At 43.7% G+C, this 25,447-nt stretch overlaps 2 protein-coding genes and 1 long non-coding RNA gene across 4 annotated transcripts; 1 reads left to right on the top strand and 2 right to left on the bottom strand.

Moving 5' to 3' along the window:
* Positions 1-9,793: 9,793 nt before the first annotated feature.
* LOC117761165 (odorant receptor 131-2-like) lies at positions 9,794-10,893 on the bottom strand. The gene is made up of 2 exons (XM_034584825.1): positions 10,747-10,893; positions 9,794-10,591 (listed from the first exon to the last, which is right to left on the bottom strand). Exons 1-2 carry the CDS (start codon positions 10,891-10,893, stop codon positions 9,794-9,796), a joined length of 945 nt encoding a protein of 314 aa, XP_034440716.1.
* A 1,591-nt stretch (positions 10,894-12,484) lies between these two features.
* Positions 12,485-14,288, bottom strand: LOC117761164 (odorant receptor 131-2-like). The gene is made up of 2 exons (XM_034584824.1): positions 14,139-14,288; positions 12,485-13,252 (listed from the first exon to the last, which is right to left on the bottom strand). Exons 1-2 carry the CDS (start codon positions 14,286-14,288, stop codon positions 12,485-12,487), a joined length of 918 nt encoding a protein of 305 aa, XP_034440715.1.
* Positions 14,289-23,001: 8,713 nt separating this feature from the next.
* LOC117762204 lies at positions 23,002-24,583 on the top strand. Of its 2 annotated transcripts, none has more exons than XR_004613957.1 (4): positions 23,002-23,061; positions 23,286-23,382; positions 23,722-23,859; positions 24,533-24,583. It is a non-coding gene; the product is annotated as an uncharacterized LOC117762204 (long non-coding RNA). The 2 variants fall into 2 exon arrangements; XR_004613956.1 differs by lacking the exon at positions 24,533-24,583 and adding an exon at positions 23,960-24,079.
* Positions 24,584-25,447: the final 864 nt, after the last annotated feature.

The following is a 25,447-nucleotide window of genomic DNA, read 5'->3' as shown; positions in this document are numbered from 1 at the left end:
TTCTGCTCTGCTCACTGTCCCTCAGTCATCTGTCCCTCACCCAGCCTGTCAGTCACGTCCACCTCATCAACTCCATTCACCTGCACTCACCTGCTCCTGATCACTAAGAAAGTGTCAGTAAATAACATGTGGACTGAGGCCGAGCACTCGTCCTCCTCAGGTTTTCAAAATAAGACACGTTCTTATTGAAACACGTTGGACAGTTGATAAGTATAGAAACAAACAGGAAGTGACTGTCAGGAGCCATCCCTACTTTAAACAGTGTTTAATTACACAAACCTGCTCAGTGACCAACACACAGAGAAGAAGCTGATCAGAATCAGAATCAGAATCAGAATTCTTTTTATTGCCAAGTATATTTACACATACAGGAAATTGCCTTGGTGTGGTTGGTGCCTTTGGACATAACAACAAATCGGACATAAAACAACAATATATACAGAAAAAACAATAGGCACGTGCGGTGCTAAGGTGCAGTGATTGGTTCCGGATAGTGCCAACAATATATAAGTTATAAGTTATGTGCGGGGGGGGGCAGAGTCAGTGTGATGCATGGGGCTTGTTTGTGAGCCCCACTGCCATGGGGAAAAAACTGTTCAGGTGGCGCGAGGTTTTGGTCTTGATGGCCCGGAACCTTTTTCCAGATGGGAGTCTCTGGAATAGGTGGTGGCCGGGATGGGAAGGATCAGCAATGATCTTGCCTGCTCTCTTCCTGGTCCTGGAGTGGAACAGGTGTAGGAGAGCCGGCAGGTCACAGCCGATGACCTTCTCAGCTGACCTTCTCAGCTGACCGAATGATCCGCTGCAGTCTGCCCTTGTCCTTGGCAGTGGAGGCAGCGAACCAGACGGTGATTGATGCAGTGAGGATGGACTCAATGATGGCCGTGTAGAACTCGACCATCACTTTCTGCGGCATGTTGAATTTCTTCAGTTGCCGCAGGAAGAACATCCTCTGCTGGGCCTTCTTGGTGATGGTGGTGAGGTTCTCAGCCCACCTCAGGTCCTGTGCAATTATAGTCCCCAGGAATCTGAAAGACTCCACTGTTTTAACTGGGGAGTCGCACATGGTGAGGGGGGTGGTTTGGGCTGGGCTCCTCCTGAAGTCTGCTACCATCTCTACAGTTTTCGAAGCGTTCAGCTCCAGGAAGTTCTGGCTGCACCAGGAAGCCAGGCTGTCAACTTCCTCTCTGTAGGCGGCCTCGTCCCCATTGGAGATTAATCCAATTAGGGTTGTGTCATCTGCAAACTTCAGGAGTTTGACAGAGGGGTGGCTGGAGATGCAGTTGTTGGTGTAGAGGGAGAAGAGTAGAGGGGAGAGCACACAACCTTGTGGGGCTCCAGTGCTGATGGTCCGGGGCTCAGAGACAAGCTTGCCCAGCCTCACGCGCTGCTTCCTGTCTGTCAGGAAGTCAGTGATCCACCTGCAGGTGGGCTCAGGCACGCTCAGCTGTGTCAACTTGTCTCCGAGAAGAGCTGGGGCGATAGTGTTGAATGCGGAGCTGAAGTCCACAAACAGGATCCTGGCGTAGGTGCCGGGGGAGTCAAGGTGCTGGAGGATGAAGTGGAGTCCCATGTTGACTGCGTCGTCTACAGACCTGTTGGCTCTGTAGGCAAACTGCAGTGGGTCGAGGAGGTGGTTGGTTATGGCCTTGAGGTGGGTCAGCACGAGGCGCTCAAAGGTCTTCATTACTGCAGAGGTCAGGGCGACTGGTCTGTAGTCATTAAGGTCTGTGATCCTCTGCTTTTTGGGAACGGGGATGATGGTGGATGATTTGAGGCAGGCAGGTACCACGCATTCAGCCCGTGAGGTGTTGAAGATGTCCGTGAACACTGGAGACAGCTGGTCCGCACAGTACCTGAGTGTGGAGGGGGAGACAGCGTCTGGTCCAGCTGCCTTGCGGGGGTTCAGTCTCTTGACATCACATCTCTCTCCTGAATGGAGAGAGGTGTGATGGGGGGGAGGGGGCAGTCTGGGACCATTTTGTGGGGGGGGGGGGGGGGGGGGGGGGAGTGTCTTTGTCCAGGCTGGGAAGAAGAGGTGTGATAGCTGTGGGGGGGGGGTTCAGAATGTGGGGTAGGGTTAGAACTGGTCCATTGTCTGTCGAATCTGCAGTAGAACTCATTCAGGTCGTTTACAAGTTGAAGGTCTTCCACAGAGTGGGGGGATTTGGTTTTGCAGCCGGTGATCACCCGAAGGCCTTTCCAGACTGACGAGGAGTCGTTGGCTGCAAATTGTTGTTCCAGCTTCTTTGAATACTGTCGTTTGGCCTCCTTAATCTCCTTGCCAAACGAGTATTTAGCCAGTCTGAACCTATCCTTGTCCCCTCTCTTGAAGGCCACCTCTTTCTCCAAACGAAGCTGTTTGAGTTTTGCTGTGAACCAGGGCTTGTCGTTGTTGTAACTCACCCTGGTGCGTGTTGGAATACATCTGTCCTCACAGAAGCTGATGTATGACGTCACAGCATCTGTAAATTCGTCCAGGCTGTTGGAAGAAGTTCTAAAAATGTCCCAGTCTGTGTTGTCCAGGCAATCACGCAGCTCCTCCACAGCTTCTCTGCTGCTCCAGTTCTTAGATCTCAGCACAGCAGGTTTAGAAAGTTTGAGTTTCTGTCTGTAGGCCGGGATCAGATGAATAAGCGCGTGGTCGGATAGACCCAGAGCAGCGCGGGAAACTGCATGATAAGCCCTGCTGATGGTACTGTAGCAATGGTCCAGAGTATTCTCCCCCCTGGTCGGGCATTTAACAAACTGTTTGTATTTGGGGAGTTCCTGAGTTAAGTTGCCCTTATTAAAGTCCCCAATGACAATAACAGGGGAGTACGTGTTCTCTCTCCTTCTCTCCACTCCTAGTATCTGATCAGCGCGTTTAAAGCTGAGCCTCGCGCACGTCAGCTTGCGGTGGGATGTAAACTCCGGCCAGGATAAAAGAAGTGAATTCACGGGGAGAGTAAAACGGTCTGCAGGTGATGAAAAAAGATTCCAGGTCAGGAGAACAGGATTGTAAAATCACTTTCACGTCGCTGCACCAGCAATGGTTTATATAGAAACAAATCCCTCCGCCTTTTGCTTTGCGTGAGAGGATCGGGTCGCGATCCGCGCGTAACAGCTGAAAGCCGGTCAGCTGTGCGGCAGAGTCCGGTGTAGATTCCGTCAGCCACAATTCCGTAAAACACAAAACAGAAGAAAGGGAAAAGTCTCTATTTGTCCTGATGAGAAGGCGCAGTTCGTCCATCTTATTGCACAGTGAGCGGACATTGGAGAGGAGTATACTCGGGAGAGGCGAGCGTAATCCTCTCTCCCTGAAGCGCACCAGGGCCCCAGCGCGCTTTCCTCTCCGTCTCCGCCTCACGAGGACCACGGCACCTTTGATAAGTAAATCCACTAAATCCACGGAAGAGGCGAGAAAGTTGGGAAATAAATCAGATGGTGTTGTGTCCCTGATGTTAAGTAGCTCGTCCATCGTGAAAATAATCCGAGTTGAGTCGCAATTAACTGAGTTAAAGACTAAAAACAAACAAAAAAGTGCGCACCAACACACCGAGGCGGCCGTTCGAGGCGCCATCATCGAATGCAATGAAACAATGATGAATGAAACAATGGTCCAACATGTCTGATCTGATATTTATCTTCAGGTCACAGACTGGACTGAGGTCAGCAGCATGTTGAGAGTCTGTGTTGACATGATGACGATCCACAACAACAGGAGGACACATTCAAATATTCATATTTCTTTATCCAGGTTTAATCACTGCAGTCTGTCAGAGATCAGCTGTTCTTCTCTGGCTTCAGCTCTGAGGTCAAACCCCTCTCATCTGAGAGAACTGGGTCTGAGTAACAACCTCCTGCAGGACTCAGGAGTGAAGGAGCTGTGTGGTTTTCTACAGAGTCCAACCTGTCGACTGGAGACTCTGAGGTCAGTTCACTGACTGACTTTTGTAGATCTCATATCTATAAAACAGCATTTATACACAATTTATCTCATTTAATTCTAAGTTAACATAATTCCTCTTCATACATAACTTGAATCCATTCATTAATTAATCTGTGACATTTTAAATATTCAGCTACTTGTTAAAACACTGAGTTTAGTTCTGGATTTCCTAAACTGATCTGCAGGACAGAGACCGGGTCCAAATAATCTATTTTACTGAATCAGGACTCGTTTTCAGTCCAACATGTCTGATTTCATATTTATCTTCCATGTTATGAGTCTGTGCTGACATGAATATGTGTCTGTTATTATCACACATGAACTCAGTTTAATTCACAATTAAGTTTTATTCTTTATCCAGGTTGAGGAGCTGCAGACTGTCAGAGATCAGCTGTTCTTCTCTGGCTTCAGCTCTGAGGTCAAACCCCTCTCATCTGAGAGAACTGGATCTGAGTCTAAACGACCTGCAGGACTCAGGAGTGAAGGAGCTGCTTGATCTAAAGCAGAGTTCAACCTGTCGACTGGAGACTCTGAGGTCAGTAGATGGTTGGAGTCAGTCCACGCTGCTTTCATCAGTATTTTACTAAACACAGTCAGTATCACAGATCCAGGGTCTGTGCTACCAAGCAGGATTTGTGGTTATCAGGTTAACTTCAGGTTTAGTTTTTTCAGTCCTACGAAGCTCGTCCACTTCTTAACGAGGTAAATCACCATGGTAACTTCTGATGAACGGCTAACCTGCTCCAGGTTAAGTTGGAGATCAACCCGTATAAAAGCTCCGCCCACTGACCACAGTGACTCTCCACTGTTGTGTGGTGCACACTCTCCTTAAAGGGACGGATAAGGGAAGTTTAAATCAACGTCTGGTTGGTTCAGTTGATCTCTAACTCACCCAGAACATCTCAATCTCTCCAGACTCATCCTGTCACCAAAACACCAGATGCACTCAGTCAGCTTCCTGAAGATAGGTCCATGTGTTTCTATTGAGGAGTCATGTCAGAGGTGTCCACCACAGTGTGTCCACCACAGTGTGTGTCCTCAGAGACAGTGTGTGTCCTCAGAGACAGTGAGACAGCGTGTGTCCTCAGAGTCAGTGTGTGTCCTCAGAGACAGTGAGACAGTGTGTGTCTTCCACTCGTCTTGTTAGTAAACAACAGATTCAGATCTCGTGGCCTCGAGTTATTTATCTCGTTCACACGTTATTATGTCGTGGTCACGTAATATATTTTTACCAAATGCCACCAGGGGGTGCTGTAACTTACACATTGACACGATCCCAGATGTTTCACCAGCTGTTCTTCCTGCATTTAGCAGCTGTGACTGAGTTTCTTTTATTCTGGATCATGTGTTTGTTCTCCTCTGATTTTTATTATAGAACAGTTTGATCCTGGTTGTGAAATATGAGGCTCTGCTGTCAGTCAAACTGTCCATGTCTGTGATTGGTCATACACAGTAAACCCCGCCCCTTTTATGTGCACGCTCAGATCTCGATGAGGAAAACCTGAGTTAACTTAACGAGTTGATAACCAGCGTCATGTGACCACTTAGCCTGACTGTGTCTGTCAGGTTCAGTTGAGCTGGATCTCAGAAAGATCTCCTGGACATGTTGAAGTGTCTTCGTAGTTCAGGCCTCAGTGTTTCCTCAGTGAAGCTGTGAGAGGACAATGAGGACAGACGTCAGGATGGGACAGAAACACAGAGAGACAACAGTCGGCCAATCAGACGAGCCACAAGCTGTTTGGGATCATGTGATTGAGTCGACGTGAAGACGACAGTTGTTGTTGTTTTCATGTGAACAGGAAATGAAGCTGGACCACAGCTGACAGCCTCACACGAGGAACAGAGACGGTGTCGTCTTCATCTGATCTGAGACAGTTTGTTCTCTCACTTCATCAGTGAAGAACTGATCAGGTGGATCTTTGTCACAGCTCTGAGATCAGTGGGACTGAAGCCTCTCATCATCACCATGGTAACCAGGAGCTCTTTATACAGACCAGAACCTCTGCTGAGGTCCATCTGTCTCATGTGGTCCCAGTTTGTCAGAAGCAGATGTTCATCAACACACAGTGAAACATGTCTTCACCTGTAACAGCAGTAAATCCACCTCTCAGGTGTCCACTCTGCACTTTGACATGCAGAGGAAACACACTTAGCTCTTAGCGTGTTCATTCCAACACGTGAACATGAAGCAGAGAGGAAGCTGCTCCACCTCTGAACAGGACTGAAGTCCCTGCTGCTCTTTCTACTGGATGTGCTGCATCACTGACTCACAGCTGATGAAGTGAGTCTCTGTAACACTGATGTCTTCTTCTCTCAACAGATGGTTGTCTTTGTGGATCTGAGTGTGAAGAGGACAGTGTGTGTGGACGGAGGCTGAGCTGTGTCCTGAGGATCCAGAGGCTGAAGCAGCAGCAGCTTGTGTGTAGTCTCCAATCTACACAACCCCTAATCTGCATGTGTTTGTGAGATGAAGCCGGAGCACCTGGAGAAAACACGGGGAGAACATGCAGACTCCACACAGGAAGACCCCATCTGAACCGGATTCAAACCAGCAACCTTCTTGCCCCGATTGTGTTTATTCACATGAAGAATGTGTTTATTGAAATGACACAAGCAGAATATATAAACCCTCTGTAAAGAGTCACATACAGTGTATTTAAGTTTGTCTTTCTTATTGTCCACCTTTGTCCCTCAGTATGTCTCCATGTGTGTAGAACCACATTCTGTGTATATGTTTGTTTATGATCTTAAAGTTCCTGGATTCACGTCACAAATTGATTTAGTTCCACACAAAGTTAAACACATTGAAATCACTTTAAAATCAGAGTTTTGTCTTTGACACAAAAGATCAAAACTCTGGACTTAAAAATGGGACGTTTTCATTTCTGCATCAGGTGCAGAGCGGTGGTGGCTTTTCTACTTTTGCAACATTAATAAAAAAGCATTTGTGAAAGGAAAACATTTATTATGAATATAATAAAGTATAAAAACACAAATTACTAACGGTCTAATTGCTAAACAAAGATAGGTATGTGCGTGTGTCTGTGTGAGTCAGCGTGCTTCCAAGATGGTGGCTGGCCAAAGAGATAACACCCTCCCCCCCCTATTGGAATGTTTACGACCTGTAGAGATAATGAGGTGAAGAGTTATGCGTGTGTCTGTGTGTGTGCCAAATTAGAGGAAGTTACTAGATTGGATGCAAGGAAGACTGTGAAGAGCGTAACAGACTAACATTACTTTCTCAGTAACTTGTAACCAAAATATCACAACACCACAAATCAAACTTATAAACATCACACAGAATCGAATAAACAGTCTTGCTTAGCCTAGTATAATTATTAAGCCCAGTTGTGTTACCCGTCCGTGGAAAGGGGAAAAAGGAAGTTGCTGTGCAGTTCGAAGTTTTGTGTCGTCTTGCTGGTTTCTGTTGAGCTGTGAAGCTCAGTTGCTGGTTGAAGTTTTCCTGCAGGACATCGCATCGCTGCTAGGACGTTGGTAGAGCTTGGAGGGCGAGGAGGTTTCCTTGGTGAGATGAGCTGGAAGCTGCACCTTTGTGCTCCTCTCGAAGAGTTGGATGGGAAGAGAAGATGTGAGCTGGAGAAGAGGCTCCACAGCCTTCCCTCCTGTGGAAGGATTGTAGAAAGAGAACAGAAGAGGCGGAAGAGGGGGAGAACAGGCCTTATATTGGCCCGGTGACCTCACAGGTCATGGGGTCCAGAGTGACCAATGGGAGTTGAAACCTGTGTCCCTGTTACACCTCTGATGGCCCCTGGGAGACTGAGTCCTGGAGGGACATGCTGCTTCAGGCTTTGACGGCACTTGTGTGGTTTCACAAAGAACCATGGCCCAACACTTTATACTTATAAGGAAAAGCTTGTGCTCGTTATGAAATTCTACATCTGATCAATATGTCTCAATATAAACAGCCTGACAGCAGATCAACACATTGATTTTTGATTCTTTATCAGTTGATTTCATTCATTCACCAAACAAAACCATTTAAAGGGGACATAGCATGCCCATTTGACCACAAGTTGATCTGGTTCCTTGGGGTCTTAATGAAATGTCTGTAACATACTTTGGTCAAAATACCACAAGGATCATTTCAAACAGCTTTTTACCCTGTATAAAACAGCCCTCCACAGAGTGACCTGTTTTGAGTGCCTGTTCCTTTAAATGCTAATGAGCCAGCTCCCCCCTCCCCCTCTCCCCCCATGATTTTAAACGATATAAATTACATATTTTATATGATATAAATTATCAAATATGCATCCCATACTTTGTATTCCCCTTCTGTTGTCCTGGAGTTTTAATTTTCCCAATCACATAATTAAATGTCCCCCTCTGCCCCCCCACTACAAGCACACAAGCAGACAGACAGAGAGAGAAAGAGAGGGGTGGGGGGGGCTATGAAGACCATCATTTACCCCCGAACCCCGACATTCAACGGGTACAACAACAAGCGGAGAAAGCAGAATCGCGGGCTGACCGGTGTAAACCCGGCGTATAGAGTGTGGGGGGACGGGGGGGGATGAGGTGCGACACAAAACCCAGGAAGCTCAATCGACACCGAGTTTCCGCTCTGCTCTACACTGAGTTTCCACTCTGGAACCATGAGAGAGAAACATTTATATCACATGTACTATGATTTCTTCTTTTGGTCCATGTCCCATCTGCTAACATGGAGGAGGCAGGTTTATGAAATGTACTGCAGTCAGCCACCAGGGGGCATTTGAGATGGTTTGGCTTCACCTGCGGGGAGCTGTCATGTCGTCCCTGGTGATGACAGTAGGGTAATTAATTGAATGTGTCCTCCCTCCTCACTCCCACCTGACCTGCGCTCACTTCACACGTTAACGATAAACACACATCGGAAATTATTAGGACACGTAGAGTAGGTTACTTTGTGTTTCTTTTATTTGCTCTAGTGTTTATGAGACACGTATTTAAACACATACACAAAAAGTTTTAAAATGTTGTGCGCACGCAGCTCAACTGCCTCACACAACACAACACAACACAACACAACACAACACGTGTACGACCAGGACATCAGGATTCATGATCCAACATCTTCCGTTAACGACTAAATACATGTTTGTATGAACCTCAATCTGAATTCTGCAGGTTTTTATAAAGATCAGTTCTACATTTGAGTGATTAGAAAAGAGCAGAGGAGCAGAACCACTTGCTGACCAGCGGAGTAATGCACCTCAATGCAGTGGTGCTGCTAAGAGGGGGGGGGGGGCACCCTGACACAGTGAAGGGTGGCCTCAGTAGAGTGTTATAGGTGCAGCACACAGGTCTCAACTGAACGGATGTCTGTTGTCGTCTGATTTCTGAGTTGAAAACCTTATTTTGTACAGAACACAGTAATAGTCGATAATACTTTTAAAAGCACGTTCTAGAAAACGAACGAGTTCAGATTTATCTGATTGTCCTGATGAAAAAGCAGTAATGACTGAGGATTGGATTAATAATTAGATAATAATCATGTTGTTATATTGAGATGCATTGACGTGGTGCATGCGACTGGTTGACTGCTAACTCGTTACTGAACCGTGAGGCAAGTGAAGATGCACATTTCTACTGCACCCCCACCTACACCTGCACCCATTGGACGGTGCCAGCTGTCAATCACACTGTGGTATCCCCCCCCCCCCAATGCATCAGGTGCTTTATGGTCTGTTTGACTCTAAATGATCATAATTCACTAAATGAACATCAGCTGTTTGAAGAAGACTTGAAACTAGAGACTGAGACAGAAACTCCTGAATGTTTCCTGACGTTATAAAGTCAGAATGTATTTGTTCTCATCTTCTCAGTCTTTGTTTAAAATGTGTCTGCACAGCAACATGAACTTCACCACGGTGTGATGGTTGATCTCAGTTTACATATCAGGTGCTTTTTCAGGTGCTGTCTGAACGTCTTGTCTCGTAGCCCATAAACCATCGGACTGATAAATCTGGGTAACACCTGAATGATGATATAAGAAACAAACAACACGTGTACAAAATGTTTGGGGAACAAGTTCAACAGGGCATTCCTTATAACGTGGGCTAAATAGGTGAGCATGCACAGCAGCAGCTGAAAGCCGTGGAGCAGGATGGTTTTAGTTGCCTTCTTTGCATCTCCATCCCCTGATTTACTCCCTTTAGCAGCTTCAGCAGCAAGGAAGATCTTGAAGTACGCGTAGAGGAGCGTGAACCAAACACCAATCAGGTAGATAATGTAGGACACCTCCCTCTTCTTTACACTGACAGGGTGTCGGAACAGGTTGTTCCTCTCACAGAAAATAGTAGAATGAAATAACTGTAGAGGCTGTGTTGCCAGAACGATAAACACATCTGACAGAGCAGAAACTATGTTCATGGCCCAAATCCAACCTATGAGAATGTATGTTCTTCTGATGGTGCAGAGCTCCGCATGTCGCAGCGGTAGACAGACGGCGATGTAGCACTCCACCGCCATGGCAGCTAAATTCAATGGCGTGTTGAGGGTGGTGAAGATGGCAAGGGAGACGATGAGGCAACAGAGCGTCGCTTGGATCTCGTAGAAGACGTAACTAAAGAAAAACAGGCTGATTGTTGCAGTGAGCTGGATCATATCGTTCAACACCAGGTGGATGAATAAGATGTAACGAGGATTCAGGTACAATATCTGGAAGAGAGGAGAAGAAACAGAAGTCAATGAAACTCTCCTGTTAGTTTCTCTTTCCACCTGAAGTCCCTGATAAGATCAATGATCATGATAATAATAATAATAATAATAATAATAATAATAATTATAATAAAAGACATTATAAGGATTCTGACCTGGTGCTTCCTGAAGGTGTGAATCAGTGTGCAGTTGATGTAGTTGATGGTCAGACCAAGAGCCAGAAGGAACACATTCTTGGCCACAACTGTGCCCTGAGAGTCTCGATAACTCGTCACATTAAAGTTGTAAGAGGAGGAATTCATGGTGACGATGTGAGGATCCTGCAACTCTCTGTTACAGGGAAACATTTAACATATTTTCAGGTGGTGTTCAGATTGGTCCTGTAAATTCAAGCTTTAACACGTTCTTCTCTGGACCAGAAACCAAAGGAATACCTCTGATCAGCTGTTCAGGTTATCATGCACAGACCTCTAGTTTCAATCTGAAACCAACATTCACTCTGACAGACGTTGTCATGTTAGAGCAGTTTAAAAAACACGCCTGCAGGGCCAGATACGGAATAAAAACACACACTAGTGACGTGGATGGATTTGCATTAAACATTTTATGAAGCAGAAACAGATACAGTGTGCTTATTGGAAAGGATGCAGCATGATATGATAGTAAGTGCAGAACCATTATAATGAAGGCAGGGATCCCAGATGTTACGCTGACAGATGTGAGCTCATCGTGAAGAGAAGGACTGATTTCCTGAAACTTGCTTTGTAACAGCAGAGCTGAATCCGTCCTTTTGTTTGACGGTGAAACCATTCAAACCCAATAATATCCATCTCACACACACACCTACACTTGTACAGGTCTTGAAGGTCTCTTCAAACTGACAAAATATGGTAAATCAACTGACACATGCTTGATGTAGGAGACAACAAGTCGTTATTGTTGCAGAACAAATCCTGTTGTTAGATATTATCTGCACATGCATTTAAAAAGGGTTCCAGCATTATAGACAACGTGATAATAAGATACTGCTCTGATACAGTGGGATAACATGAACCACTGCCCCACCCCCAACAGTGCACTTACCTGTCCTCCTCCACCAGGACTGAAATGAGCCTGAGGGCAGATCGTTGGCTTTATATCCGGCAGTGAGCGGCTGTATCCTGCAGAATGAGACATGACGTCATGATATCCACGTGTGTGTGAGTGAACATGGCTTGTTGACAGTGTCAGTCAAAGTGGTGGGGCTGTAATGTGTCTTGTCATTGACTCTACAAGTCTCTGATCTCTTTTTATTTAGGATAGTACAACTTTATATTTGTTATACATGTCATTGATTAGAGAAACTGAATGGGTTCTCTCCGTACACACATCACATCCTTCCACCTCCTTGGTGCAGGAGCTAGAATGAGTCAGAAGAGCTCGTACCTCCGAGGCCCTTTGTTCCAATCAAGCCACACCAAGTGACTCACACTCACAGAGATCACTTCTATCAATATGTCTGAGTTTCTTCATCAAGATCCAAGTCTTATTCTCTGAATGTCAGTGAAAATGAAAACATATCTCTAAAAGGATTCCTGGATTTTCCCTTTAGTTCAGATCTGTGTCAACATTTAATGGGTTCTTTCTGGAAATCTATTAATTGGAATTTTTGCGCAATCCTGCTGACAAACATACAAATAAACAATCAAGAAACAGGCCGGGGCAAAAACAGTCTCTCCTTTGCAGAGGTAACAAAAATGACCAGTTTGAATTCATCGTGTTTTGAGCAGACTTGCAGTTCCTGTGTGTAGTTGGAAAAAACTGAATAGTGTGACAAGCAGTTTAGATTTACACAAGTGGAGCAGGATGTTTGATTGAAGCTTTTCAACAACGAGCCCGTCTATGAACGCTTGGTTAGGTTGTACTAACTTTACACAACAGATGCCTCTTCAGATACCTCCTGAAAGTATTGTCTCGTATCCCATAGATGATTGGACTGATGGATCGTGGCAGGACCTGCACAATAATATAATAAGCTAAGAGGGAGTCTGTATAAGTCTGAGGGAACCATTGCAGCAACACATTTAATAACCGAGGGGCAACATATGTGGTCATACAAAGCAGCAGCTGGAATCCATGGAGGAGGATTGTGTTTCTGGCTTTCTTGGCGTTTTTGCTTGCTCTTTTTGCAGTGAACAGAATTCTGAAGTAAGTATAAAAGATAATGAGCCAAACTAAGACTAGAAACACCGTGTATGAGATGTCCCTCTTCTTGGTAATGAGTGGACTTGGGAAGGCGGTTTCCCTGAGGCAGAACACTCTGGAGTGGAAGAAGTCCAGTGGCTCTGTGGCCAAGGTGATGAAAAGATCAGGAAGAACTGACAACATGCTGGTCGCCCAGATTAAACCAATCAGCATCAAAGTCCTCCTGACGGTGCAGATCTGCACGTGGCGAAGAGGGAGGCAGATGGCGACGTAGCACTCGACCGCCATGCAGGCCAGGTTCAGAGGGGTGTTTTCAGTGGTGAGCAGAGCAATCAGGATGAAGGTGCAGCAGACGGAGACGCTGAGTTTGTAGATGGTGTAGCTGATAACGAACAGGGTGACGGTCAGCGTCATTTGGATCATGTCATTAACGACCAGGTGAATGAAAAGGATGTAGCGAGGATTCGTGTAGAAGATCTGGAAGATGAGAGAAAACAACATGTGAAGGAGGATGTGGTTTGAAGACCTTTGCAAACTCTGGATGTCTGAGTCAGATACTTAACCAATATCGGTATCAGCACTTTGTTATTATTGGAAAAACAAAGAAAAACAAAACCGCCATACAAATGTCCAAAACTCGTACAGCAATATAGGAAGACAGAACCGCAGTTCGTGTTTTTAACATTCTCAGGAGTTTTGATAATTGTTCACAAGGTTTTATTGCACTGACAGAATGGCGTCACCATCTTCCTGTCATTAATTATTGAGGCTACTTAGAATGAAAACCAGAACAATATGCCATTTCCAGATGAATGTAGCTGTACAGGTTAGCTGACGCACAGAAATAACACGATTCCTCTATTGTCGTATAAGGATAAAGTTGACTGCGCTGCCTGGAAATGACAATGACATGATGGATACTTCACTTGATCGTAGTCAGTCCTAAAGAGGCTCCACCCACACGACCACCTGTTTCTACGCTCATATCTGACATCCACACTTTTCTAAAACAGAGAAGCCACGTTTTAGTTTGAAATCTCCGGGGCTGTGTGTGGATGGAAGTGACGACACAGTCACCGACATTACTTCCTGATCGTCTCTTATCAGTCGTGACTCATCTAATTTCAGTCAAAGCAGAACATTGTAAACATCTACTGCAGATTACACAATCTGTTTCCTTTTCACAGCAGCACACACGTGTCCAGTGTCACATGAAACGCTCTCTCTGGGGTGTCCTTGGGAAAAGGGATAATTACTAGATCCTTTTAGAGTTAAAATGAAAACGTCTTACTATGCGTGTGACCAGAGCTGCAGATGATTCACTGAATGATTTCTGTTTATACTCGTGAAAGGATTATCACACCTGGTGTTTGCAGAAGGTGTGAATGAGACCTGCATTGATGTAGTTGATGGAGATGCTGAGAACCACAACAAGCACGTTCTTGGCCACAGCTTTGGTGAAGGAGTCTCTGTACTCGATGACCACGGTCACGTTGGAGGATGACGAGTTCATCTCTTGACGTCTGAAGATCTGATGACAGAGAAAACATTACAGTTATTATAATATCGTGTTATTGACGAGGAAAGTCACAGAATATATTTCTGTCAGTATCATAGTAAAAACAACATGTTTGTTAAACTAAGGACAGTTTGACAGTTTAAGTTGGATGTATTTCTACTTAAAAACAAGTGCTGTACATTCTAAAAACATTACTAATTATATGTTTTAATACAATATAAGCTTCCAAACTTAAATCATTATCATGTCCTGTTAGAGAATCACATTATGACAGTGAGTCAGATCCGCTACATGATATTTAAATGGGATCACGATGAACACTATTTAATTTTTATTCAGAAAGTAATTATCTATCCAAGTTCAACACAAGGCTCAATATTAAGAAAATAGATTCAATTCTAACAAACAGGTTTCACAATGAAACTTCACCAGTTATTTATATGAACACAATTATTTTTTGTTATACAAGTTTTGAAATGTTATCTTTAAATATGCAAATAATCATTTAATGAGATCATTTAAATACAAACAGAAATCAGCTCATTGGATAAAGGAGTTTGTTCAAAATTCTTATTTCTTATAAAATCTTATTTGCTTTCTTGAGTCAAAGGTCTTGACAGTGGATATTTTGTGCATCTCTTTTTATCACTCAATTAATAAAAAAATACAGTGAACAGGTCATAAATATCTACATTTCCCCACGGTTGTAAGAATAAAATACTCTATAAATAAGACTGTGAATATATGAACAAACATCTCATTAAAGACATATATAAATATATATATATATAGATGATAGATTGTGTCAAACAAATATCTAAATGTCTAAATGTTGCATTTGTCTGAAAGAAAACATGGAAGCAAAAATAAGCCAAACTTTAAAACTTGACGAGTGCATAAAAAACCACGTCAGTGAAGGAAGCGTCTCACCTTTAAACTACTCAATCATCTGAAGAAACTGTTTCTGTAAATTAAAAGTTGAGAACGTTAATTTCTTTTCAACAGGAAGAAACATATGTTGGCTCTTCACCTCAGGATCAGGGCATCAGCCTGAAAGATACAGATTTGAGTGAATTCATTTAAATATTACAGTTATTAAATAATATTTTGCAGTAATGAACTCAATTGAACATTAAGTGTACTCGTTTAATAATTTTCACTGTGTTCTCTTTGTCTTTTACGCTTTTGCCTTAAAAACAAGATGATTGAGAATTAATAATTTATTATAATATATAAACAAGGTCTTTTTAAACAGCATCTGCATAAACATTTGCTTTCAGTCATTTCTGCTTTTTCAAATAGTTAATATCTGAGGTTTGAGGAGTCTGAGGAGACTCGGTCGTGATCAGGGACTCGAAATAAACAATATCCTGCAAAGAGGAAAGATTCCACGTTAAACTAAAGGAAACACACCAGTAAAACCACAAAGTAGCCTGTGTGAGCACGTCTTCAGAAACAGGACAACGCACAGGACAGCTCACAGCTGTCAGAGGAACAGGAAGAAGGAATAACATGACATTATTGTTTCATTAATCAAACACATCAACTTCCACTGTGGCACGAGAGCACAGTGGAAACAGAGCTCACCTCAGTCGCTGCAGAACATCACCAACACTGGTGCTGCAGAGACACTCGGAGGTTATATGTTGTGTGGTCAGCAATCATCCAAGGAAGGTGTGTGTGTGTGTGTGTGTGTGTGTGTGTGTGTGTGTGTGTGTGTGTGTGTGTGTGTGTGTGTGTGTGTCAGGTGAACTGCGTGCGCACAAAGATGTTCAATATGTTTGTGTATCTGTGTATTAATGGGAAATCATAAATTCCCCAGTGAATCAAACACAAAGCACTGGGACGGGTCCTGGTAGTTTAGGATTAGAGTTGGTGTTTATTGTTAGGGTGCAGGGCAGTTGGGGGGGGGGGGGGTCGTCACATCACTTTGGGGGGGGGGGGGGGGGGGGGGGGGGGGGGGGGGCTGACACCTGTCTCTCGCTGGCCTCCTCCTTTTCTCTCCTCGCTCCAGCATTGAGCAGTGACTGTGTCTGAGGTCAGCTGGACTCTGGTCATAGGTTCACTTCCCCACCTTCATGTGTCAGGTCCCATAAGATGTGACACTGCGTCTTTGTGATGGTTTCGTTTGGTCAGTGATGCTTCACACTCACCTTCAGCACTCGGTGGTGGCACCAGTGACAGTGACCATTCCACAGGATCACACTTTTCACATTCGCTGATGTTGAACTCCTCAAGCAACTCCTCCACTTCTCAGGTGTTTTCATCGTCTGTCTGTCAGCAGGATTCAAACTACTGAGCCTGTATGTTATTTATATCTATGGGTCACATTCACATCCATACAAACTTTGATAATGTTTCATATGTTCGAACATTACGATGACGAGGCCTCGTAATGTTTCAGGGAGTCAGCTCTGTCTGTTGAGACGTTTTGTTCTGAAAAGGTCAAAACTCCACCAACACTTAACAGCGTTTAGTGACGTCATCACAGGCTCTTCTCAATATCACTGCTTCCTTCCTTTAGAAACAAAAACCTTTGGTCCCTCTGTTCTGCACCTCAACCCCCCCCCCCAGAATATTGCACTTTCTCCAGTAAACTTTCTGTCTTCACAACTTAGTTTCCACAGGAACAACCTCTGGGATCTGCTGACATTTAACCCTCTGTGTGTTCAGGAAGTCGTGCTGCAGGACGTAGAGCCTCCTTCTCATCAGAGCTCGTTAGGCCCTCACGGTAAAGGTCATACACACTGGGGCAGCTCGTTAAGCACACACACACACACACACACGCACACACACACACACACACACACACACACACACACACACACACCACCAAAGGGATTTATTAGATGTGTCTTCTGAGAGAGTTTCTCATCATCATCATTAAAGTGGAGCTGTTTTCTTATCTGTGATCATTAGGATGATCATTTACCTAAATAGCTTTTGTAATAAATGGATAAACCAGTTGCTCAGTGGAGAGGAGCCGATCAAGGGACATTAACGAGGTGTTCTGAAACAACAAGCCGCTCTCAGTGGACGTGCTCTTTGGTCACATCAGATGGAAATCCACACGGAGGCTGAGGACGCTGTTGTTTCTCACTCGTCTGACTCGCTGCAGAAACAAATCACAGACACTTTGGAGCAGGTCACAGTTTGTGTGTGATGATTCAAAAAGTTGTTTCCATCATTTCAGACTTCACGACAAAGTATTTTGCATCTTTGAAACATTTACAGCTAATTTACATTCCCAAAATTATCCCTGCAACATTTTTACAAACCAACATGTCTCGCGTCTCAGTCCGTGGAGAACATGTGTTTAAGGTCATCGTCAGTAACGACGCTCTGTGTCTGGAAGCAGGAAGTGATCCCCACGGAGCTGCTCTTCAAACACCAGGATCCCAGAGGAACTGCTTCTGTTCCTGGAAGAGTTTCACTCACTAACATGACTCGTCCCACCTTTTAGAATATGAAGTCAACTTAAAGCCACTGGGGACCCTCTGAGGAAAACCAGGCTTTAACATCTGGGTACTTACAGCAGTTCATCATCATCATCATCATCATCATCATCATCATCATCATCATCATCAGAGGTGCAACCAGGAAAAGTTCAGTGAAAAGTCTGTTGACTACGTTTAAACAGCAATAATCTGACTGTTGATCTTATTTAGAATAAGATATTATTCCATTTATGGTGTTTACATGAGTTGCCACCAGAATAAATAATTCATATTCCTGTTTACATGTTATAACATTACGTCTTCTACTTGTTTACGCTCAAACTCAGGTCATGTGTCATCATCGGTTTGTAACTGTTGTCTGTTGATGTCACAAAATGCTGTGAAAAGTCCAACAGGAGTTAAAACGTGATGAAGACGTAACGAGACTGAGGACAGAAGACAAAACACACGTCCACAGTCTGAGTTTGACCTTATTCAGGTTAAAGTGATCAGAAAATGATGTTTACTTGTCAGTGTCTTATTCAGACTAATGTCTTCATCTGGTTAATATCAGACTATTGGTTCCATGTGAACGTGTCGAGTGTCTTGCCCAAGGAGCCGGAGTTGAACCACCAACCTCCAGGTTCATGGATGACAGGCCTCAGTCTCCTGGGAGGGAGTTTTCAACTGTTGTCTTGAAACTACTGGAAGTGTGTGTAGTTTGATACAGACAGTATTTCATACTGAGAGCCGGCAACAAGGAAATATCATAAGGCCTTAAAAAGGTGGAACTCATAAACCCTGGGGGGGGGGGGAGAAACTCAGCTGTGAAAGATTTCACTCTTTTAATGTCTTCTGTGCTTTATTACAATGATTCACCAGAAAATATAACAAAGTAAAGTTATTAGAAAATATACAAAAACATAACAGGTGTTCAAATATAGAGGAGAATAAATTTATGGTCGTCTTTGTTTTATACAACATTGCAAGAGTTAGAAAATCGACCATTGTCATATGAATGAATTAGTAATGAATTAACACGCTTCCCAATAACTGACTGATTTCAATTCATTATTCCACAAACATGTGGAGACTGTTGTTGGATGAAATGTAGAAAGTGCAGAGTGAAGAAAAGAATGATGTTACGTCAGAAAGGTCATTTATTCAGAGTCAAATACTGATTCTGATAATATGAACAGCTCAATCAACACCAGACCACAGCTCCAGTGAAACTTTACACTTCCCTTTGTTTCAACACTTCTCTCACTACGAAGCCCAACAGGATTTAAAAAGGACTTTTCTACCTGGAAAACTAAAAACCATGACGTATGAAAAATGGGAGTGGTAACAACATTTCATTTTACTAACTCCTGCCCCCCCCCCCCCCCCCCCCGACTTCTTTAATCACTATTCTACTGTTGGTAAAAAAATGCTATAAATACATCATATTTAACAAACCGTACAAAACAGATCAAGTATAAATAGGGAACTAACAGAAACAGATGGATGGTTCGTGACTGTTGAAAACTGCTGCTCATGGTTTTCTTTTTCTGTTTATATCTAATATCTACATCGATTCCATCAAGTTCACAAAGATACCAACACGTCTCTGGTCCTGTTTGTATCTGATGATGTACGATTAGATGTCTGGAGGATATCTCTGATTGTTGGTTGACACATGGAAACTGTAGGTTGGCACAAATATGCATTTAAATCAACACTATGCAACTTTTCTACCTGAAAGCAGCAGCTTGGTGAAAGTGAGTCTGATGTGTGAGTGTGAACATGAGAAAGTTTCCTCCTTCTCTCCCTGAACGTCTGTTCTCTGTGACTCTGCTGAGTGGGTTCCATCTCCTGTGAGAAGAACTGACTGAGAGTCAGCTTCAACTGTCACAACCAGCTGCAGCTGAAGAGTGAAGCTGAACTGAGATCAGTTCAAAACACTCTGAAGTTATTAAAAACCAGAGTTTATCTCCAATATTCAGCAGGAAACTGTTAAAACATGAAGAGTTCTGAACAGTTTGGTGGATTTGTTACAGCTGCAGCTCTTCAGGGTCAGGAAGCAGAGGATCATGGGTAATATTTCAGTTCAGTGAGTGGGACACGTGTCATCGCTCGAACACAGAGCCAAACAGAGTCATCACCACATGTGGCTGCAGGGGGCGCTGTTGGTCAATAAAAGTTGCATAGTGTTGCTAATATTCATCTATTTTATACAGACGTTTATTTTGAATCGTAGATTGTTGTCGCTGTTGTCTTTTAAAGGCAATAAGTGTACAAATGATTTATTTTTTTACATCTATACCAGAAAAGTGAATCCTAATCACAAGCTGTCAGATAAATGTCGTCCTCATCAACGTGCAGATCAGCAGATCTACTGAAGGCCCCCAAGGCTTCGTGAAAAGACTGGATGGTCCATTGATCAGAAGGGATTTCTGATTCCTGCTCTAAATGATCTCTCCAGGATGTGCCCTCCTCTTCCTCCTCTTCCTCACTCTGTCCTTCTTCCTTTGTGGCGTCCTGGTCACTTCCTGGTGAGAAGCTGGTTCTCCAGCTGCTCCAGACGAGCAGTCATCCCAGCCAGTGGGCAGTTGATTAAGGAATAACAAACACACACATGAGTATTTCTGTACATCAGATATTTGTCACTTTACAAATTCAGACTTATTGATTTTCAGCAGCAGAATAATTCACACTCATCGCTGACATTGAGTCAAAGAAACATCATCTAACTGGTTTATATGGATCCAGTTTCTGACACATTCGATACCAGTTGGATGAATTTCTATATGGTTGGTAAGTGTAATACATTTATATCTGGCGTTTCTCTTCCTTCTTCTGAATGACCACCACTCAAGTGCCTCTATGTCCTGCTCTTTTCCTTCACACATCATTCACCCTGATGGAACAGCTGCCGGGGACAACAGGCATCGTTTTCAACAAATCAAATGAGAAGATTCTTTTAGTTTCACATGGTCACAAACCTCAGTTTACTCTCTAATATCAGAGCAGGTATTTGTTTCAAGATGTCTTTGAAAGGATATGTTTCTGTGTGAGCTGCTCCAGGCTGCTCATGGTCGCCTGCTGGAACTCCACCAGACTCTCACAGGCACACGGGTCCTTCACCTCGATCTCCCCCTGACTCTCCTCTGCACACACACGTCAGTACCATCATCCACATGGACGCACATGTCACCGTACGTTCACCGGCTCGAGTTTCACTTCGTGATACGATCGTTAGTCACTTCAACTATTTGACCTTCTCTTCACCACATCTGTCTCGATGCTGCAGTGATTGGTCACTTATCAGGAAACACTGCTGCAGTTTAAACATGTGTTTCAGGGGTAAATCATGATTTAGCCTGAATGTTCCTGGGACCAACTGAAAACTGAAATACTTGAAAACAAAGTTAAAAACGTCTGAATTGCTCTTCTCTTGTTTACATGTGGAATAAGGTTCATCTATGAAGATATAGTTATTCTCCCAACTGTCATGTTGCACCTTTGCCAGTAGATGGAGCCAAACAACAAGATATTAAATTACCCTGCCGGCATTATCTTCTTCTTCTCTGGGAATCGTTTCACGTTTGAATTTTAAAATAGAGGATGTAGTTTTTACATGTTTGAGTAAAATATACAGTATGAAAAGTTGAGCTGATCCATTCAGACGTAAAAAATGTTGATTGTCAAAAAAGAAAATGTCCTCATTGTCAAACTCTTATCACAAAGAAATGTAATTGAGACTTGATATTTGACAGTTTAACCAATAACTTCTTACTCACAGATACAACCAAGTATACAGCGCTCGAATAGAGAATTTAAAATTAAGTAAAACATTAAAAATAAATGCACATCTTTTCTAAATTGTTAATTCTATAAAATAAAACTTTTCATATTGGCAAACAGATAATAAATGTATATTAAAGAACTCTATTTTCTATGGTTTTCTTCCTTCATGTGTTAGAGTTTAGTATTTTGTGTTTATACTTAAACAAACGTGTGTTTTTCTTTGAAGCAAATAAAAACTGTTTTTTTAACGTCACGATTCTCCAATAAGCTTTGAGATCAACTTGTTTTATACTGTATGTGAATAAAACACTAACTGACAACTTACATGTCAAATCAATCCAATGAAAAGATGATCAAGGCTTTGGTCAAGTTTTCTGTGAAATAGAATTTACACTCACATCAGTTTTATGTTTTGTTTTCATAGAAAGTAGTTTCTATGGTGGAATTCCAGTGAATCCAGTTTAGACTTGATGGGAAAACCATGTTGTCTGCAGCCAGGTACTCTGGCTCTTTGCTGACACCTGGTGGTCAAACACTGTGACTGTTTCTACTTGGATCATTTTATACATCGAACACTCGTCTAGTCAGAGAAAAGAAGGGGATGCAAATCTCAGCAATTATTGAAATACACAACGGTCAAATAATGCATCACAATGCAGCTGTATTTCTCTAGATCTATAAAGCAGACACTGTGACTGGACTGTGTAAATGTGACATGACGTGGCAGAGTTCTGCAGATGGAGTCACACATTCAGCTCCAACACGAAATATAACAACCTTCAAATCACAGGAGGAAACATGGGTTTGAGCTCAGGCTTCATTTGATGGAGTTGGGCAGTTTGGGAGTTTTACACATTTTAACAAACTGTTGACGGATCAGACCAATCGCAAGGAAACACGTCTTCATCGTGTTCACATGATGAAGACGTGTTGGATTCCAGAGTTTCTGAGGCTCATTTAAACATCATGAAAACTAACATCTGAGACTGGTTCATTTACTAAAACAGCCTTTGATGACAGTGATCTTATGTTTAAAAGTCCACATTTAAAAGTCTTTGTTTGTTGTGTTGTTGCAGAGGTTGTGTTCATTTGTATTAGTGTTTTAAGTAGAATTGAGTGATACAGAGAAATATCTGTGTTATTAGAGGAGCTGGTTCAGAGAGAGCGACCACCACCAGAGGCAGGAAACAGGAAGTGACGCAATCCGCTTACCGTAGTACGTCAGTGTGAAGTGTCCGACTATCTGATTAAAACTGACATGTGTTCATCAAGTGTTTAATAACAGAACGTGTTTTCACATCATACGTTACAGCAGTGGTCACCAACCAGTGGAGAGTCTTCACTGTGGATCCCAGTAAAGCTCACACCCACACACACACACACACATGCACGCACGCACACACACACACACACACAGTCACACACACACACGCACACACACACACACACAGAGCGGAGGAGGAGCAGCCAGTGAAAGTGAAAGTGTTCAGACTTGTTCTAACTACAAGGAGCAGACGGAGGAGACGTGAAGTCTGAGGCTGGTGAGTGTTCAGCAACATTTATATTATTCATTCATATTATTTTACAGTCAGTGACTGTGTTTTTCACTGGATCCCCAGAGACAGATGTGAACAGCAGGTCTGGAACAAAGAGCCTTCAAAGGACTAATTCACAGAGTTAACTCACAGTTTCACTTTTTATCTTCATCACATCTGTTCATCAAGTGTTTAATAACAGAACGTGTTTTCACAATCATACGTTACAGCAGTGGTCACCAACCAGTCGAGAGTCTTCACTGTGGATCCCAGTAAAGCTCTGGACTCACTGGCTGAGGTGTGAGGAACATCGACCTGCAGAGCCAGGTACACACACACACACACACACACACACACACACACAGTCACACACACACACACACACACACACACACACACACACACACACACACACACACACACACAGTCTCACACACACACACACACACACACTGTGAGTCAGTTTTCTACTCGTGGACTTTAGAGAGAAGAATATTCAGGAGGAACTTCTGTCAGTCAATCAACAGTTTGACTCAACACATTAAACCTACAACTGTCTCAGGGACACAGTGTAGGAGGGTTGACTCTGTTCTATTTGAAGAAACACTGAGTTTACGTACCTGGCTTCATTGTGTGTGTTTGAGCTCACAGTGTTTTTCCTCTCAGACTGAAGATGAGTGGTTATGAGGAGGAAGAGGAGGACAGAGCAGAGTCTCCAGGGTCCAGCTGTGTGTCTCTGAAGAGTGACTGGTCCATGGGACATCCTCCAAACTTCAGTAATGAACCTGGACCCTCACACACAAAGTAAGAGACCTGCTCCAAACATGTGAACCTCCAAACTGAATCCTCAGAGAATGAACCAGTGAATGATGTGTTCTGAATAAAAACATGTTTGTGTTTGCAGAGGTCAGGACCACAGACTGAGAGCAGAGTCTCCAGGGTCCAGCTGTCTGTCTCTGAAGAGTGACCGGTCCATGAGACATCCTCCACTCTTCAGTAATGAACCTGGACCCTCACACACAGAGTAAGAGACTGTTTCTACTGTGACCTGCTCTGAAGAGGATTTAGTTTCCTCTAGTGTGGCCCCTGCATTAGGACACAGCTTCATTGAAGTTGGTGACTAATCTCTCAGAATCACTCAAAGAGCTCAGACCTCCACCAAGAACCAACACGCTCCTTATGAAACCACTTTGAGATTCACTAGAGACTCATTTTGATTTGGATCTGCACCAAATTCCACACACTGGTAAACATCAGTCCTCTGAACATGTCTGTGAAAGAGGACCCCCCCCCCCCCCCCGATCTGGTTCACAGACCACACCCTTCCACCAAGTTTACTGGTAATCTGTCATTTTTTATCATCCCACTAACGAACCAACCAACACACAACCATACTGGGTGAAAACAAAACCTCCTTGACAGAAGTAATGACAACCTGTGACTGGGACATGTGAGTTATCAGGAAATGTCTTCACAGAGAGAGGAAGAGGAGTCATGTTTCTGAGGAGGAGCAGTCGTCCTGCTGTGCTTCGTGTCAGGACGTCCTGAAGGATCCAGTCTCCACCAGCTGTGGACACTGGTTCTGCAGACAGTGCATCACCTCATACTGGGACCAGTCTGGTTCTTCAGGAGACTCCTCCTGTCCCCAGTGTGGACAAAGATCCAGAACAGGAGCTGGAGCTCAGACAGCCGGTCAGAGCAGCACTGTACATGTGTCTGCTGATGTCTTCACTTCTGACAACAGCACATGTGGTTTTATTTTGTTCCTTCATACAGCATCAACATTTAACATCGTTATAAAAGCACAAAGTTAAAAAGCTTTTATTTTCTGTAGTTTTTCTGTATCTGATGAAAACAATCAGCAGATTCTCAGATTCTCTGTCTCTGACATTGTTTCTTGTCTTTCAGCAGATCGTGGTCTGCAGGAGGTTTTAGATGAACATAAGCTCAGTGTGAGGAGGAGATGTGAAAATGTGACTGAAGGAGCTGATGAAACAGGAAGTAGAACCCTCCTCAACAGGATCTACACTGAGCTCTACATCACAGAGGGACAGAGTGAAGAGGTTAATACTCAACATGAGGTGAGGCAGCTTGAGACGGCTTCCAAGATGAAGAGCCTCCACGACACTCCCATCAAGTGCCACGACATCTTTAAAGCCTCAACTGACCAGCAGAGCAGCATCAGAGTCGTCCTGACCAACGGCGTCGCTGGCGTTGGAAAAACCTTCTCGGTGCAGAAGTTCACTCTGGACTGGGCCGAGGGTTTAGAAAACCAAGATGTGGGTCTGCTGACTGTGCTTTCGTTCAGGGAGCTGAACCTGGTGAAAGACCAGCAGCACAGTCTTCTCACGCTGCTCCGTGTTTTCCATCCAGCGTTACAGAAGCTCACGGC

Source organism: Hippoglossus hippoglossus, chromosome 5 (genome assembly GCF_009819705.1).
Source record: "Hippoglossus hippoglossus isolate fHipHip1 chromosome 5, fHipHip1.pri, whole genome shotgun sequence".
In the NCBI taxonomy this organism is placed as follows: domain Eukaryota; kingdom Metazoa; phylum Chordata; class Actinopteri; order Pleuronectiformes; family Pleuronectidae; genus Hippoglossus; species Hippoglossus hippoglossus.
This window is presented reverse-complemented; position numbering and strand designations above follow the sequence as displayed.

Bases quoted from the DNA above. Each gene is read 5' to 3' on its own strand.
- LOC117761165 (XM_034584825.1), bottom strand. From the start codon at position 10,893: ATGAATTCCTCCTCTTACAACTTTAATGTGACGAGTTATCGAGACTCT. The intron at 10,592-10,746 runs GTCAGAATCCTT...CCTCTCTTCCAG, and splicing joins ACACCTTCAGGAAGCACCAG to ATATTGTACCTGAATCCTCG.
- LOC117761164 (XM_034584824.1), bottom strand. From the start codon at position 14,288: ATGAACTCGTCATCCTCCAACGTGACCGTGGTCATCGAGTACAGAGAC. The intron at 13,253-14,138 runs GTGTGATAATCC...CTCATCTTCCAG, and splicing joins ACACCTTCTGCAAACACCAG to ATCTTCTACACGAATCCTCG.